The 17491-nt window shown below is 36.4% G+C and overlaps 3 protein-coding genes across 4 annotated transcripts; 2 read left to right on the plus strand and 1 right to left on the minus strand.

Annotated features, from left to right (window-relative positions):
• The first annotated feature begins 882 nt into the window (after positions 1-882).
• On the plus strand, positions 883-1287 carry LOC140035495 (cysteine proteinase inhibitor 5-like). Its single transcript, XM_072076745.1, has one exon. The coding sequence runs from the start codon at positions 883-885 to the stop codon at positions 1285-1287; it is 405 nt and encodes a 134-aa protein (XP_071932846.1).
• A 2809-nt stretch (positions 1288-4096) lies between these two features.
• On the plus strand, positions 4097-5364 carry LOC140035032 (protein MOR1-like). Its single transcript, XM_072074341.1, has 3 exons — positions 4097-4782; positions 4955-5060; positions 5160-5364. The coding sequence occupies exons 1-3, from the start codon at positions 4623-4625 to the stop codon at positions 5344-5346; spliced, it is 453 nt and encodes a 150-aa protein (XP_071930442.1). The 5' UTR covers positions 4097-4622; the 3' UTR covers positions 5347-5364.
• A 3764-nt stretch (positions 5365-9128) lies between these two features.
• On the minus strand, positions 9129-17431 carry LOC140035031 (protein MOR1-like). Of its 2 annotated transcripts, none has more exons than XM_072074339.1 (15): positions 17327-17431; positions 17051-17136; positions 16790-16903; positions 14614-14733; positions 13723-13825; positions 12951-13087; positions 12368-12433; positions 12136-12253; positions 11987-12027; positions 11124-11195; positions 10903-11007; positions 10695-10800; positions 9769-9881; positions 9576-9663; positions 9129-9479 (listed from the first exon to the last, which is right to left on the minus strand). In XM_072074339.1, the coding sequence occupies exons 5-15, from the start codon at positions 13763-13765 to the stop codon at positions 9343-9345; spliced, it is 1026 nt and encodes a 341-aa protein (XP_071930440.1). In that variant the 5' UTR covers positions 13766-13825; positions 14614-14733; positions 16790-16903; positions 17051-17136; positions 17327-17431; the 3' UTR covers positions 9129-9342. The 2 variants fall into 2 exon arrangements, with proteins under 2 accessions (XP_071930440.1, XP_071930441.1); XM_072074340.1 differs by having other exon boundaries at positions 14614-14766.
• Positions 17432-17491: the final 60 nt, after the last annotated feature.

The raw sequence follows: 17491 nt of genomic DNA on the forward strand, positions 1-17491 counted from the left end.
GTGTGCTAACCACACATGATACCCATAATGAAATGCTTTAAATTTCATTACTTGGTGAAAGAAAACACAAACAAGAACTTAGAAACAATGGACGAAAGTACTAAATGGACAACTAAGGGAAATAAATGAAAGAAAATGCACAAATAGTCCCCTATATTGCACTTTTTTTTAGTTGCTCACAGATTTTTCATCTATCTTCACCCTCAAAATGTTCAATACACAAGCTAGGCACCGTTGTGATGGTTGCTTCTGGAGTTGATTTCAAACAAGTTTCATTGTCAATGTATTTTAATATAAGTTACTTGAAAACTCACAATGTCCAAACACAGCATAAGTTGTTTGTTCAAATTTAGTTTAGAACCACATTTTTTTTTTTTCTTGCCTGAATTGGTCCCACTCCCATCACAGGCTAGTAAGTTGAGGTCTAATAATGAAAATGTACCTCTTCTTCTCCAACAAAGATATGTATGCATATCATTCAGGACCAAATTGTTTCTCTTCAAATATGCGAGGATCAATTGCATGAAAATTTTGCATGTGAGGTGCTAAAAAATAATGCGAGGACAAATGTGCAAGCATTCCCAACGTAAATTCTATTCATAAGAAATTTATTGTGAGTAACTGAAGAAAAAAACATTTAATAGCTCATTAAACAGCATAACGTATATCCACATCTCATAAAAACCATCCATTAATACTCAATTTTCTCAAGTGCTGTTTAATGTGGATTTTTAACTCAACCCCGTCTAGATACGTTAAATTAAAGGCGTATATTGGCTTACAAGTACCAGATTATAAAGGTCAGCACAAACCTTCATTTGCAGACATCCTATAAAATTGGAACATAATTCTCTTACCACATATCCAGAAAACACACCAAAAATGGCTCTTAATCTTCACCCTCTGCTCCTCACAATCCTAGTGTCACCGGTGGTCTTCCCTTTCTCAGAAGCCTACAGACCAGTCGAAGCAGGCAGGAACCCGATTAATGTAAACGACCCTCATGTAATAGAGATTGCAAAATTTGCAATGAGTTGGCGCAATGCTGTATCCACTACCGGTTTCCAGTTTCTAAAAGTGATCAAAGGAGAGCGACAAGTTGCTCCAAGAGTTACGGGCGTTAACTACAATCTTGTTATCTTGGCGAAGGCAGCAGATGCTCCCCTTTACTGTGAGGTTGCTGTTTTTGACAGAGAATGGGAGAATCTTAGGATACTCACTTCCTTCAGAGAAATCCCTGCTGGTGATGCGTTGGCGCCCGCATTGGCACCCGCGGGAAGTTGGTGAATGGAGAGATATATGATGGGGAGAAAATTACTATACAAGGAATGGAAATGACTTGTACATCAGGATACTTGTATGCATGGTAATTTCTAAGAAAAAAATAAACTTAGATATGGATTTCTCTACATTATAGTAAAGCAGTCTAGCAATGCTTCAATTTTATATTGACCATATTGTTACAATCTTTATAAAAAAAAAAAAAAAAAAAATTTCTTAAGGTGCATTTTGTAAATGGTGGTAAGCAAATTTTCATGACAATCTAGAGAAAACGAGAAACTGCAAACAATTCAAGAAATCGAAGAAATTATCTGCAAAAGTACGTTAATCCGTTTGTTGGGAAAAGAAACCGGTTGGAAAGAAAAAAAAAAGGTTATTTAATTCTGTGAGTAAAGCTTAGGGTTATAAGTTTTTCGACATAAGGTACAAGCTTTATCTGACAAAATGTATGCTCAAATTTTGAGCCCTATAGAGAAATAAGGAAAATTAATGGTGACAAATTCTAAAGTTAAAAGGGAAACTTGTCAAACTGATCAGGCTTTTATTTTTCTAACCTTTTGTTCAACCATCCCAACCCTCTCTGTACCCTTCTTATCTCCGATTGTTAGGCACAATATTCGAATCTTGAGTCTAATAGTGAAGAAATCTCAAATTGAGTAGCTTGATTTATCATGACAATGAAAATGTTACAATTTATTTGTGCATTCTTTTTTGGAAATTATAGCTACGCATAGTTGATTTTGGCCATTGTTATTGTTGGATTTCTATCAATTGTTGTCTTAAAATAAAAAATTTTGAAAACAACTTTTATTCATTAGGGACTATTATGACGCATAGGTTAAATATTAGGGACTGAAATTGTACGTATCTTCCAAATAGAATTACTCCAAAAACTGATTTGGAGAAGGAAAAACAGAAACAAATGCTTTTTCACTTTCTAATATTCTCAATACTTGCTTTAGTTGCCAATTTCTAGATAGATTATGCTTCGCCAGAAGGCTAGATGGGTTTCAAATGATAGAGCAAATCTTTATGAACTCCTATTTAATTGGGTTTCATTGAGCTCTAATAAGAACACCAAAATTTGTTGGCACCGAAACCTTTAGAATTTGACATTTGATTCCCTTGTCTCCATGGATTAAAGGGTATCCGTTCTTTTCTCCTTAGTGATATAAAGTATTATTTGGATAACGTATTGACAATTACCTCTTTTATTTTTTCATGACATAAATTTGAATTTTTTCGTTGCGTCATTGAATAAATTAAATTTGTGTTGCTCTATTGCAATGATTAGGAAAGCTGGTATAATTCTAGAATATACAATATTCTCTGAAAATTGAAATTTTATTTAAGTATAAAAAAGACTTTAAAACTTTCGAAACACAAGACATGTAGTTAATTGTGCTAGTTTTTTTTTTTTTTTTTTTTTGGAAATTATCGAGTAACTTATTGAGATTTGAGAATCTAGTGACTATGGTGAAGAACAAATTTATTCTTTCTTTAAAAGAGAGCTATTAAAACAATGTTGAGCTCGTTAATCTTGAATCTCGTGTTTAGTTTCATCCCCCTATTTCAAATTCTTGACTCCACCACAAACTAGTTATTAGAAGAATAAAGAGATATTGGTATGAAGGTGAGATTGAAGAGGTAGGTCAATTAAAAAACTTAAAATAATTTTTTGCGTTATTATATGTTGCATTCTTCATTATAGATATAACATATAATTTTATTTATGTACAAAATTATTCAGGGCAAGCTTTAATTCAACCGAGGCTAATGAAGTCCGAGGACAGCTTAGAATTTAATCAGTCCTCATTTTTATTTTATGCCCAAATTGTACCCATGCAGTTATATATGAGGTTCGGCCTAATTTTTTCGGCCCATCTGGCCCACTGACCATTCTACTTGTAGAGGACTAAGGAGCGTTCTGTCTCTGGGTTGCCAAATACGCGCGCTGATCCAAAAACTCGTAGTATCCCATCTAATTTGGTATAAAGGTATGGTGTCTTATATGTATTATTTGATTGGATTAAAAGATGATCGTGGATATCTACTTATATGCGAAATTGGTAAGGGTTACAAGATTAAAAACTTGCATCTATTCGCCCCACATATATATACATATATATAATTTTTTTTAAAATTTTTATACATATATTACAAAATTATATTTTTAGTGTTAATTAAGTAATTTTATTGAATAAATTCTGCTACAAATATGAGAAGTTATTGTTTGTTTCTAAAATTCATTTGTAAAAATTATATGATTTTGTATTTTTAAAAAAAGATTTTAATTAAGGTATAAGGTGTGAGTCTAATTGGTCAATTGAGGTATGAGACGGATATCCGATTCGTGTCCACCTTAGTCTCCCAAGGTTGATTTGTAGAGAAGTGTAGGCCCACCAATATTGGACATGTAGCCGTTTTAATCATCCATGACTACAAAGCCTGCCGGCAACGTAACGATTAAGACCTTAATGATAGATTCCCTGCACTCACCCGCATCAGTCTCCCAACTGCTCGCGAATCATAAACCAATCAATGTTCTCTCCCGTGGCAAACCCCCAGCAACTTTCTTCAAATCGAAACATTCCCAAATCGGCCATACAGGTTCCTACGCTGGATTACAGGACACCTGATCGCTACCTACTTAATTAACTACTCTTTTAATTTTGAATTCCAAATTCTTTACAAGTACTCTGTCTTCTCTCCGCTCCCCCTTCTGGACCCCACATTAGTCCCCTCCTTCAAATTGCACCGCTCAACCCCAACAGACTCAAATTAATCTCCCCACGCTTCTCCACCCTTCACAAACCTCCACGCCGCCAAAATCCCAGTACAACAATTCCACTCGTCGAACGCAAGTTGGTGCGTGCAATCACCTGCTTTTATGAGATTGGTATTTGTTCCTCCCAAAGCGTAAAACTCAAAATTAGCCCACTGTCTCTCTGTTCTTTTGAAACGTGAAAGATAAAAGAGAGATCACAGACACTGTGACACACACTCTCTCTCTCACACACACACACACACACACACTCTCAAACCATATTTCTGCCCTCGCCGGCCCTTTCGGCTGAGAAGAAAACAAAGAAAGGAAAAAAGAGACGATAACAAAAAAAAAATTCAAATTTACACCTAAACACGGGAAAAACGACGCCGTCTCCGGCATTTTCGATTCTGTTCTGTTCTTCAGTCGTCGGAAAAAGCTTTATTGGCTGCCCGATACAGGGATAGAGTTGTAGATGTTTTTGTATGTATAGTCCGATACGCTCGTAGGAGAACACAGTGTATGGTGTGTGTTGTTGGTGGTGGAGATAGATAGATAGATACAAATAGGAGCAATGTCGGAGGATGAGAAGTTGTTGAAGGAGGCGAAGAAACTGCCATGGGAAGATAGGTTAATGCATAAGAATTGGAAGGTGAGGAACGATGCTAACATCGACTTGGCTGCCGTCTGCGACTCCATTTCCGATCCTAAGGACCCGCGCCTCCGGGAATTCGGTGAGTTAGGGCTTTCATTTCATTTTCCCAGATCTGATTTGTTGTTGTGCGATCTTAGCTTCGTCCATCCCTGTTTGAATATGTGTAATGTGGGTGATTATTCTTCAGCTGGATCTCACTTTTGCTGAATTGTTGCGAAGTAATTCGATTTTGTGTTTGGGCATTTTTATAGGACCATTTTTTAAAAAGACTCTTGCGGACTCGAATGCGCCGGTACAAGAGAAGGCGTTAGATGCCCTAATTGCCTTCTTAAAAGCTGCTGATGCTGATGCTGCGAGGTAATTTTAATTTTATTTCCCTGAATTTTAGTTCTGGTTGTAACAAGCTTAATTCTGTTATCTTGAATGTTGTGTGTATGCGTATGTATTTTCTGGTAGATATGCAAAAGAAGTATGTGACGTGATAGTGGCAAAATGCATGACGGGAAGGCCAAAGACGGTGGAGAAGTCACAAACGGCATTTATGCTGTGGATGGAGTTGGAAGCTGTTGAGCAATTCTTGGTATTCATTCTGATTTCCTGTTTAATTTATTTTATTAGTGTTTTTATCTTTTACTTTAAATAGTATGTGTTTGAGAATACAACGTGTGATGTTCATTGTGCTTGTGCTTGTGCTGTGCTAAAGTGAACTTACTAGTCATGGAACATTCATCATATCTTAATGCTTGGTTGATCCTTAGCTGGTATATATGCTTCATAGATGTCATTTTAGGGAGTTTCCTGATTCATAATTTGTTTTGATTTCTGTAACGTGGGTTAGAGGCTTGCAGCTGGCAAAAGCTATAATTTTCAACATTGCTGTCTATGTAAATTGTTTTTCACATTATGGGTGTTTTTGATTTAGTTGTAGTGTGTTCGACTATCTTTGACCTGGGAATCAGCACTCAAGTTTTTATATATATGCTCTCCTTTTCCTGAAATCCTTTCTGTCATGCAAATTTTGGACCAACTTATATGAATAAGCATACAAACTGAACCTACTCAGCAGTGTTGATATTTGCAAAAAACTGCAGTAGAACCTTCAAACATGTGCTACAGAGCTGTAATTGTTATATATATTCTACTCAGTGTGAATCACTGAGTAGAATAGCACTGAGTAGAATAGCTGAATTTTAGAGTGGATGAATAGCGTTTTGCCAATTCATCTTCTCTGAATTAGTGATAAAGAAGAATCCCATGCATGACATGCCATGTTGGCATGTTATTTCGTAAAATTATGAGTCCTTCTATATTATAAATGTTAATTCAGGCCGTTATGAGTAGATATTTTGGTGATGCACAGATTGATAATATCTCTGTGGTTTAACAGTAACATGAATAGAGGCAAGGCAGACTTGTGTATGCCAAAGAATTTCCTTGGCTTCTTTGTTTCATTGTGGTCCATATGTTGATCTTCCACTCTTTTGCTGGTTACTGTTATTGATTTTGTATTTTGATATCATAATTATATACTAGGTTCTGTATTGTGAGTATTCAAGTTAAGTAAACGATAGTGCCTTGCATTGTCAAATTCAAGATATGAAGAGCTTACTATTCATAAACTGGAAGTATGGACATTATGTCATGGAATATTTTGGCAAATGAAAGAAAGCAATAACTTAATCCATCGTTGGTCCCTTCACAGAGGGATTCACTTGCATTATTTCCACAATGATCAGCACATTTGTGAATATGAATAAGCTTGTGTTTGTAGCATTACTTTTTGCACTTTCCTTGAAATCTTTTGTCAACTGGAAAAGAAGAAATATTGTATAAGCGTTGTATTGGCCTACTTTGGGTAGATAGAAATGAAATTAAGTTCAGGACTGATTGGAATATGCCCTTGGATTATGGATTTGGTTCTGATGAAGCAACAATTTTTGAATGGATGCGGGACTGACTGAGATTTATCTGGCCTTTGTGAGAGAAGTCAATGGCCCATTGGGCGCACTCACAGTTGCTAGTTGATAGTTACAGTTGTTTTATCTACACTTTTTGCTGGTCAATCAGTTGTTGCAGGCGTGTTTAGTCTGACGTCAAAACTTACATATAGATATTCTCTTTCAGTGAATAGGAATAGTTACATCCAAATGCTTACACCAGATATTCCTCAAATCTGGCTTTCACCACACTCTACTTCAACTACATTGTTGTGGAATTAGAGAAAGAGATGTTCTTGATTTTTGAAGGTATGGCTGGAGCAAAGAGGTTGTACTGATGGGTATGTGCTTGGTGTTGGTAGTAGTGGTTGGGCATCTTAGTCGCTGCTTTGTCGAGAAGCTGAAACATTTGAATGATGAAGTCAAAAGGAGAAAGTTGTTGGAATTTGAGAATGGACATGGTAAGGGTTGGACAGACAAGTTGGAAGCAAGATCTAGAGTGCTAAGGCTAATCGAAGGAGAATGAGAAAACAGTTTTCCTGGTAGATGTATAATGCTCAAAGAGGGAAGTGCTATGACAGAAAACCTGGATGCTATTACAAGGATGAAATATGAAGGGTGAATCTTTGCAATAGTTTGTGCTTTGAACTGCTGGTTTAATTAAGGTTATGCAGAATGCAAATTTTAAATCTTTGGATAAGAAGAGCATTCAGCTATATTGCTATGAAGGAAGAAAGATTCTAGGCAAGGTGGATAGATATTATCTTTCTTTTGGAAAGAGAAGTACATCCATTGTCAATAGCCAGTAGACACTCTGAACTGGGTCAATATACCAATTTAAGACGCAAAGCAGCAAACGAGTTGTTATGTAAGCTGATATAGGACACTATTGCATCTAGTAGAGTAATTAACTTTCCCATAAAGGCATCCTAACTGGTAGGAACTTAATTAAGAGCTGAGAATAAGAGCTGACTCCCTGGAAATGGCTACTAACTAGGTTGAACAATGAAGATATCCCATTTGGATACTTAGGTGGTTGTTGAGTTGTGGGAAACTTTCTAGGTATTTGTGGAGTGTAATGGGCTGTGTGATGGAATTTGACAAGATGTGCTGGATCCTCTACGGTCGAAAGAAGAAGTCTGAAATTGAAGACACTCTGCAGCTGTGATTTTGTATTTTCTGGAGAGAGTAAAAAGAGGACCTTCAACAGAATGGGCAAGGACATCGAAAAGCTAGAAGCTGCTTTCTGGAATATACCATGTCTTTGATAAATCCTAGTTATCTAGTCACACTTCATCAATTGCATGGTCATTGGATGGAACATATTGTTGGTGCTGAAATAGGTTTCAAAGTAACTTTAGCTGCATTCTTTAGGTTTATTGTTTTGTAACTAAAGCTTTACCATCTTGTTAATTCATTAAAAAGTGGTTTCAGGGTACAAATACTGTAAACTTGTGAATTTTGGTGCACGTACAAAGGCGATGCAAGAGTTTGAAACTCAGTAGATAAGTTGAAAAGGCAAAGTGCTTTCTGAAGGGTCTGAAAGAGTAAAACTTAAATGTAACTTTAACACTAATTAACTATTGGAACAAAGTTCGAGAAGGATGGTGAGAGAGTTCGTTTAACCTTGACACAGAAGGCTTATGATGATGTATTGATGGTCCTTTTTTTTGGAATTAAGGGCAGGGAGGGGCCTCAAGATAGAGGTACAAATCGGGGATATGTTCCTGTTTTCTTGCAGTATTTATCACCATCCAAGTGATTGGAGTTGCTCTTTTTTTTTTGGATCTGATGAAGAGCTAAGCCATGAAAGTACTCTGTAGAGATTGAGCCTTGGAAACTTAATTTCTGTGTATTGCAACTAATCCATCTTTTGTTGCTTGAAGAATTGAAATAATTATGGAGGGACTTATGCTGGGAATATGTGAACAGGGATAGCGTATTTCCAGTGGATTGGAAGACATTATTGACACCTCCAAGGAAGCAGATTTATTATAAAAAATAATAATTTTTTTGTAAGGATTAGGAGAAATGGATATATGGATTTGCTGGTCATTTGAGATGTTTAAGAAAATGAATTTGCAGATCTGCTGATAATCATATGGCAAATAGGGTAGTCTGTTCAAGGAGCATTATGGTTGATGGTTGTAATAAAAAACAATTTGAAGGTCAAAGGTACTCAGTGATCTTGTTTTGAGCTTTCTCATTTGGAATAGAATTCAGAAACACTGGTCAGTTCGAGTTTGCTGTTTTGGAAAACTAATCGAGTCTTATGGATCATTTAAGCGATTTGATGGCAGTAATTGGAACATGGCTTTTGTTGGATCTTTCTACATTTTTGTTGTTTTGTTTAGATATCATTTTTCCTGGGTAATAACATGGAGTTCATGTGAGGGAAGTCGCTGGTTTGGTGACGAATAAACCCAACTGTCAAAAAATGAGTGCTAAACAGAACAGAAAGACAATTAATAGAAGGTAAAATCTAAGAATAGAGTCTTCCCAACTTGCAAGATCAACCAGAGAACTTCACAGAAAGTAAATGATAAGTTGTGAAAGTGCTGTAGGAAAAAAATTTTCTGGCAAATCCTGTTAGATTTACTGGACAGAATAAAAGGCTTCCTACAACAAAATGCAGATTGAGAAGAACATCACCAGCTCTCATTTGTCCCTTACCATACCAATTATCATAATATACAATACATTCAAAGTCTGAAACCAGTTATGGAAACAGGGCTTACTCTCTGGAAAACAAAGCCCGGACCAACAGCTTCACAAAAAGTAGAAAGACACTTCATTGCATGAGCTCTTGTCTTTATATCAGCAACTCTTTCACTAATACCTGTCAGCCAAAAATACATTTCGCATAACAAAACCAGATGCCAAGTGTGCACGTGTGTGTATTAGAGACTAAAATTAATTAAAAAAAGCAACTCACCTAGAAGGCATAGCACGACACATTTTTTTGGAAACTTTGAAGCAGTTGAAGCAATATGAGTAATAACCTCAATAACCTGCTGCTGAACCTGCAGTTGTCAGAGGGAAACAAGGTATCAGCTTATCGATCCGGATGGAACTCACAATAAACTTTACATTCTTATGAGACTATAAAGAGCATAGAATAGGAGTACCTGAACATTTTTCTCACCCCAGCCTGGAACAGCACAAAGCAAACGGACCAAAATCTCCACTGATGGATCAAGTTCTTGTATTGCTTCAACCTGTTCCTTGAAAGAGCCAATAGCTGCAATGGGAAGGGAAAAAAAAATTTAACTGGGTAACATCATAAATGAAGCACCATAAGCACATACCACTACTTTTAGTTCCTAACTACTAAAAAAAACTAAATGCACTGTAACAAGTTCATAAGTTTTGACTAGAACAAGTATGAGCTTGATAGACAGGGATCAGAAAGAAACTGAAAAGCACATACTATTAAACCACTCAACTCTTAAAGTTATGGTCATCATGGTCTCTATGAATATCCAGTCATCGTTGTTAGGATTTGCCCAATATTCTAAGCTCAACAAGTAAACACCATCCATAGTCACAGTGGCGGATCGGGTACCTCGCAACTACACAAACCTAGCACAAATAATGTATGACAACAGTAAATGGAGCATGGACTGTCTCTCTCTCACTCACACTCTCTCTCTCATCAATCATTAAACGATTTTACATCACAAGGTGAAAAACCTCCAAGATTGTATACTGTGAAGTACACTCACTTCCCCTCGTTTCCAAATAACTTTCATTGTCTTAAATTCAGACATGGCAGGTCAATATATTGACAGAAGGTACAATATCTGTTCCCAGCCACTGCTCACAAGATGCTTGGTATGAAAATGAGCAATCTAAATAGACAATGGCACTGGTGACAATGGCCATTAGTAGATGAAGAATTACCAATAACTATTACAGATGCAAGTATCATTCGCTTTTGTTCTCCAAACCTCAAATATTAAACACTGCTTTCTGCTATATGAACGAACTTCAAGAATTGATTTCAAAGGGGAAACTATGTTCTTTAGTTTTTGAAGGAAAAAATAAAAAGTACCTTCCAGCCGCTCTTTCCACACAGTACTTTTCAATTGAGATATAGTATCTGCTTGAATTAGGGAACCCAATTTCTCTTCAACTTCTTCAAGACTCATTTCAGCTGGCTGAGAATGCAACACAAGAAATTCAACAACTTTGTACAGCAATGCCAAAAAGAAACACCAGTTATGCATTCCAATTATCAAATTGCTAAAAAATAACTAGACCTCAACATCTTCAGTTTCTGCAGGCTTTGAAACTTTTGCATGCCCAGATCCATCCCCCTTTTTGTTAACACCCAATTTAGTTGATGCTGCTTTCTTATTAGCAGGCTGAAACATTGAACTTCAAGTCAAAAAATGTGCCGGAAGCAAGATAAATTTGCCAAAGGAAAAAGTAAAAACAATGCACAGTGTGTAAATACAGGATTGCAGCATACAATACTTACAGCTGCCTGAACAGGTTTCTTCCCACTCAGCATGCTTGCTGCAGATTTCCGAGCAAATGATCCGTCTGAAACCTGCAAGAGACCATAAACTTACAACTGCAAATATGTATATAAATATAAATATAAATACACACACACAAATATATATACGTGTGTATACATTAAGTACATACATACATACATATATATACATATATGTATGTACGTGTGTGTGTGGGGGGGGGGGATACTGTCCATGAGTGACTGCCAAATATGGTCTAACAGCCAAAAAGCATGCCCATGTACAAATATCCAAGTCAACTATACACGAACAGTAACAAATCTGTTTGAAACAAATGTCAACAAAAATAAAAGCTAAAAGAATTTTTGTTAAAATAAACATTATCAATTCCCTGGCTGGAACTACCCATGGTCATTTAAACTCAGAATCTTTTGTAGTTTGATTGGCTTTCCACTATCCAAAGAACTCATTCCAAAGCCTCCCAAAGGCTTCAGGTGAGTCATTAACTACCCCTATAAAACCATCTCCTTCCCAATGAGAACATATCCTATTTCTAAACTATCCGACCAAGATGTATCAAATTACAATGACAGCCTAAATAGGAGAGTTTAATAGCAAGAAGCATTCCAAGGCAAGAAATTCCACAATTTGAATAAATCACGACTCAGTAGGCAAGAGAAGCCTGATTTGATGAACCAAAATTGGAGCTCCCAAGCAGAATACATATCACATCATTAATTTCAAAAAATTTGCATATATTCGTTCTTATACATTCATACTATTTATCTCATATAGATAGATCCTAAATGATAAAAACAACCAAGAACATCCAACAACATCAACAAAAGGACAAAATATTCACCTCCAAGGAAGACGAACTGCCTACTGAAGCTTGAATTGCACCTGTCATAAATACATGTTAAGACACATAACAAAGAAAAGAACTTCTGAGTGGTTTAGAACAAACACCTTATAAACAAATGCATACAAATCAAAACAATCACTTCATACTTGAACTGGAAACTACTGCTGGACCACCTCCAGAGCCACCAATCATTTCTGTAAGCTTCTTTTTCCTGACATCATCAAGTTTTTCGAGCGACTTTTCCAACGGTCTCATGCCCACAGACTATAAAAGAAATAATGAGAAGAGACAAATGACCGTGGCCACATTCATAGTAAACAAGCATCAAGCAGTCAATTAGCTTAACATAAAGGAATTGAATGGAACAGGAAAAATTACCTTAGCTATCGCCGTCAAAGCTGAGAAAGCGGCATCTCTAACTTCAGGTGTCCCATCATTTAGTGACTGCAACAGCCAAATCATTTTCCAAAGGGATGGATTACAAGATATTATTGATCAAATCATCAGACAATAGCACAGGAAAGGAAAAGATGCCAGCATCATAGAAAAACCATCATTGTGGAAATGGTAACACACTGCAACAGCATGATTAAAATCTGAAAACCATTTAATTACATACTAATATGCATGAAAAATTTACACCCCAAAAAAATAAAGATCAACATGTTATTATGGTACAGTAACCTAAAGAATGAAATTCCAGAAATAAAGTATAACAACATCGCTCCTCGCATCAACTTGATTTTCCTTTCTTCAAGTTTTAGAAAATCTAATATTCACTTTAAAATGCAAGTCTCCAACTTGTGCCAAAAAGTCAAATAGGGAAATGTAATCAAAGCATCCAGATTATTTCACAAAGCACAAAGATGCACGAAACATTTTTCTAAAGTAAATATATACGAGAAGTGACACAAAACAACATCATATATATGGTGGTATGTTGATCAAACTGTATGCTTACCTCCATGCATATTGGCACATACTCCTTGTGTACTTTGAGGATGACAGCTTTATTGCTTGTCTCAATGCAAAATGTAACCCAGTTCAAAGTCAAAGATCGCACAAGGGGTACTTTATTCTTAACAGCAACCTTAACATCTGCAACAACAATGGTCTTTGATCAGGATAAGCCTTCAGAAGCACCAGAAAATGAAACCAAGTATAAAAAACAGAGGATGAAAAAGTAAATCTGATCTTCATATTTCTGCTCAGTATTTCAGCAAAGGTATATATATATATATATATGTGTGTGTGTGTGTGTGTGTGTGTGTGTGTGAAAAAATGATAATCCAAAATTGTATACTTGTTCAGTTGGAGTTAAATCACATCTTTCTGCAACTGATAACCAACATAAAAAAAGGGCTACCTGCACTTGCTGAGCCCACAAAAATATAAAACTTGAGTGCAGTGCCCTTTTCCGTGCCAAGAACGAGTTCTATTCAACCCATTCAATAGTATAGGCCAATATTAATGCGTTCAAGTAATAGGTTATCCAACAGCAAGGTATGAACTTGCTTGTCTAAACTACTCATAAAGACAATCACTCATGTGACAAACATTTGCAATTCCACAAAAGAAGAAAAAGAAATCCAAGCAAAACAAGATAAGTATACATAAGCTGCACATAAAAAATCAAAATCATCATGAAAACAAGCTTTCAATATTATATCAAATATTGTGGAACATATCATACACAAACATTAAATAACCCCTCGTATAGAAACAAAACCTGCCTTCAACAATATCAGCAAGATTTAAGCACCCTGATTTGTGCATTGCCTGGAGTGTTTGAGTAAGAGACTCTGCCAAAGCAGGTTTTTTTTCCTTCAGTTTTTCCTGGAAAACAAATAATGCACAAGATTAGTAATATTAAAGTCAAAACCCCAGGCCATGGTATGGACCAAATAGACAAGAAGTTCACTCGCACGAGTGGAGACCAAAAAGACAAAACAACTTTTCCGACTAAAACTGCAATGTTTATGGTGTATTTATAAGACTGCAACCTTGCAGAAATTTTTGCTGTCCCAACATTCATTTTAATTGTCTAACACAATATTTCAAAACTCAAGTTGTAAACACCATCCTTACATGGTACTTCAACAGCAAAGTACTTTTGTGCACAGGATATGACATGGGTGCTGTTATTTAAAAAGTATTGGGCCTGGTAAAATGTTAGTTGGGTAGATTTACTTTGATGGAGCTCTTGCACCTTACTAGTCCTAACAGAAACCCACTTTACAACATAGGATTAATGAGCATAAACATAGGAACTGTGATAGCGTAACTGTCAAGTATGGCAGGCTAACTCCCAGGTATTTTAGCCTCGGTTAATCAAATACCTATTTCAGCTATATAAACCAAAAAAGAGATTCTTCTATTATATAACTTCAACAAAATAAACAGACATACTTTAATATGTGTACCTAAACATTTGGCTGCATTCCCATACCAGATGCAAGACCATCTATTTCAGGATCAATTTATCCAGACAAAAAGGACTATAATAAAAATGTTGTAACATAAGAACATTTTTCTCCTAAAACTACAAAGGTTGCTTAGACGATTGAGCAAGCAAACCCTGACATTTCACCATGCAAGTTCTAGTATCATAGGATGAAAATTACCAGCAAAACAGGCAAAAGAAGGCGAGAGCTCCCTGAAAAATGTGTTCTTAATCCACTTGCAAGATTTCCAATTGCTTGGACAGCTTCCACTGCAACAGCTATGTTTACATCTGTAATGAGCTGCAAAGTCCCCAATAAAAGTCACTACTCCAACTATAAGAAGAAAAGAAGGTTAGCCTTGGAATTTATAATACAAAAAGCAAGTAAAATGCACCCACCCATCCTTTTATTTCAGTTAGACTAAAATAGATGCCCTTAATATTCACATAAGAACTTGAGCTACCCATAAATTGTCAAATTTACAGAAAAGAATTAACTATATTCTTCTTTTGACAAGTATATGTGGCAGAGGAAGCTGAAGAACCAGAAACCAGTAAGTAACATAATGGATGCTCCACCATACAATTATTAACTCCCTGCCACCAACTCGCTCTTATGAGGCTAGAATGAGTCTAATTTTAATGCTCTCACCACATGCGGAACCAAAATGAATTTTTAATCTCACAGTGAACAACTATCAGACTGGTAACCTATGTAATTTGCCAAAGAAAATCAATATCATTCCTCCTCTGCATGGCAAGAGCATTAATGGTTACATGGCTGAGTTTAGAAGCCAGGCACAAGTTTTTATTACAAAAAGTCCAGTAAAGTCTTAAGGGTCTAGTCCAAAGAATACATGTACAGCTTCATATCGCAACCACAGGGCACGTTAACATCCGCCCATTTTTGGTTCTAAAACTCAGTTATAAGGCAACACAGTGCACCAGAAAATTAAAACTGAAGCAAATTAACCAGATTGCTATATCCTAAACTCTCGACTCAACTTGAAAGCCAATGCTACAAAAAATACAACACCTTCAAAGCAATGGATTTTTCAAATAGATAACCAATAAGAATCATGAAAAATTGCTAAACTTGATGATTACACAACTTACATGGACAACAACAGGTATTTGTTTTGTCATTCGCCTGTCAGTTAATAAACTGTAACTAGATAAATCAAAACAGCAATCTACAATTGCAAATCAACAAGCTACTCCATTCCTGTATGTTGAATGACAACCAGCTAATAACTCACATCTCAACACCTTTTCACCATTGTCAGTCACATTAACTCGTGTTCCACATTCAATAGTCCTTTTCCTCAATCAGCCACTTTCAGAATGCTACACCTTCCTATTACTAACCGAACACCCCAAATTTCTGAACCATGTTTGACATGAAAGTAATCATTAGGTCCCCATAATGTTCGACATTTTGGGAAGTCCAACCTCTAAACCACAGAAAAGAAAGTGGTTGAATGGATGACTTTGCAATTCTATCATAACAAATTTAACCACATGTGCATGTGGATGCTTAGAACAACAATACAAACTTTGTGACCAGACAAGTGGGACCAATGTGAATTGAAATTTAAAAATAACTCTAGAGTGTGCTTTGCACACATGAGCAGCCAGTGTGCTTCGCTTTCCTATTAAGTACTGTTTGAATATCTTATCAGTATAAAGTTGATAACTTTCCAACAGTAAAACAAAAATTTGAATAACGCTATAAGTTGGAAAGTGAAAAAAGGTTAAAACTTGTGGTAAGATGACTAAACAACCAAAAGAGGAAAGTAGGGCTATATCGATGTGGCCAAGGGGGACTAACCAATTCTACCTCTTTCTAATTGCGTCATACCCTTCAATCAATTCCAAAGAGTCCTACAGCCAATTTCAAACAACTGGAGGTAAAAAAGTGACCGTTGGTTGCATAACTAATACACCACCTAGTCAACTTCAACTAGAGGTTTTAGCAGTCTAGTACCCTTTCTTTCAAGGATTATAGCAGGCTAAAATTACAAAGCCAGAACGGACCAAGCAAAAACTAGACACAAACCAAGGGCAGAGGCAGCTGTTTATAGCAATTCACCCTGATAACTAATATAATGAAAACATTGCAGTTGCAGCACAAGTACGAGTTAACATGACGAGATAAGACAAATTCAAGCTTCTGATTGTTCATTAGGAGAACACCAGAACTTCAGGTGTCCAGATTTCAACAACTAAACAGAAAGGCACCGAATAAATAAAACAAGGCAGGAAAAATCTCTCAAAAAGGACAGCAGACAGGTGAGGAATTGGAGCTTTTTGTCTCCAGCAAAATGGTGTATAAACCAATTAGAAGACTTGCAAACCTTCTTAAGTGTCCGGCATATCTCTGTGAAATCACCAGGAGCTATCCTTTTGGTAGATGCAAGCTTGGTTAACTCTGCAACAGCTTCTTTCCGCTCTGACCACTTTGCAGCTTTCTGAAATATCAAGACGGACAAACAAAAAGTTACCTTCCATCCTACATAAATTAGCCCAATAATGAGATGATAAAAGATGCTTAAGTAAAAATCACAACAGTAATAACGATTTGTGTGTTTATATGAGAGAGTGAGTGAAGCACTAACCACTCCATCCCAAAAACCAGACTTCTCCAGAGGCGTCAATATATCAACAGGATCAACAAGTTCATACTCATCTATCTCCTGATGAACTGACAAGAAAAGATTTGTCAGGCCCAGGCAGGGAGGTCAAAGGATATATAACTATATTTGAGCATGCCTTGAAAGACAAATCACCATTTTAATGCCAGTTCAAGCCATTGCTTTTCTTCAAATTCAGCACCAATAATTAATGTGACAAAAAACAGAAGAAGAATCCATTTGGCAGGGTTAGTCGCATACCTTCAGCTGCAGCTTCTTCAGATGGCCCAGAAATCACAGCCTCAGAAGCAGCTTCATGTTCTGGCTCCTTGTCTTGCTCAGATCTGACAAATGTCAATCAAAAAGTTACCATCAGAAAAGGAAAAACCACTCATCCTATGCAAATTGAATAGTCATCAGCATGCA

Source organism: Coffea arabica, chromosome 2c (assembly GCF_036785885.1).
Source record: "Coffea arabica cultivar ET-39 chromosome 2c, Coffea Arabica ET-39 HiFi, whole genome shotgun sequence".
Classification (NCBI taxonomy): domain Eukaryota; kingdom Viridiplantae; phylum Streptophyta; class Magnoliopsida; order Gentianales; family Rubiaceae; genus Coffea; species Coffea arabica.

Coding starts and splice junctions, on each gene's coding strand:
- LOC140035495 (XM_072076745.1), top strand. CDS start 883: ATGGCTCTTAATCTTCACCCTCTGCTCCTCACAATCCTAGTGTCACCG.
- LOC140035032 (XM_072074341.1), top strand. CDS start 4,623: ATGTCGGAGGATGAGAAGTTGTTGAAGGAGGCGAAGAAACTGCCATGG. Junction 4,783..4,954: donor CCCGCGCCTCCGGGAATTCG/GTGAGTTAGGGC, acceptor GCATTTTTATAG/GACCATTTTTTAAAAAGACT. Junction 5,061..5,159: donor GCTGATGCTGATGCTGCGAG/GTAATTTTAATT, acceptor ATTTTCTGGTAG/ATATGCAAAAGAAGTATGTG.
- LOC140035031 (XM_072074339.1), bottom strand. CDS start 13,765: ATGCACAAATCAGGGTGCTTAAATCTTGCTGATATTGTTGAAG. Junction 12,028..12,135: donor AGCAGTAGTTTCCAGTTCAA/GTATGAAGTGAT, acceptor TATTTATGACAG/GTGCAATTCAAGCTTCAGTA. Junction 11,196..11,986: donor GCAGTTCGTCTTCCTTGGAG/GTGAATATTTTG, acceptor GGTCTCTTGCAG/GTTTCAGACGGATCATTTGC.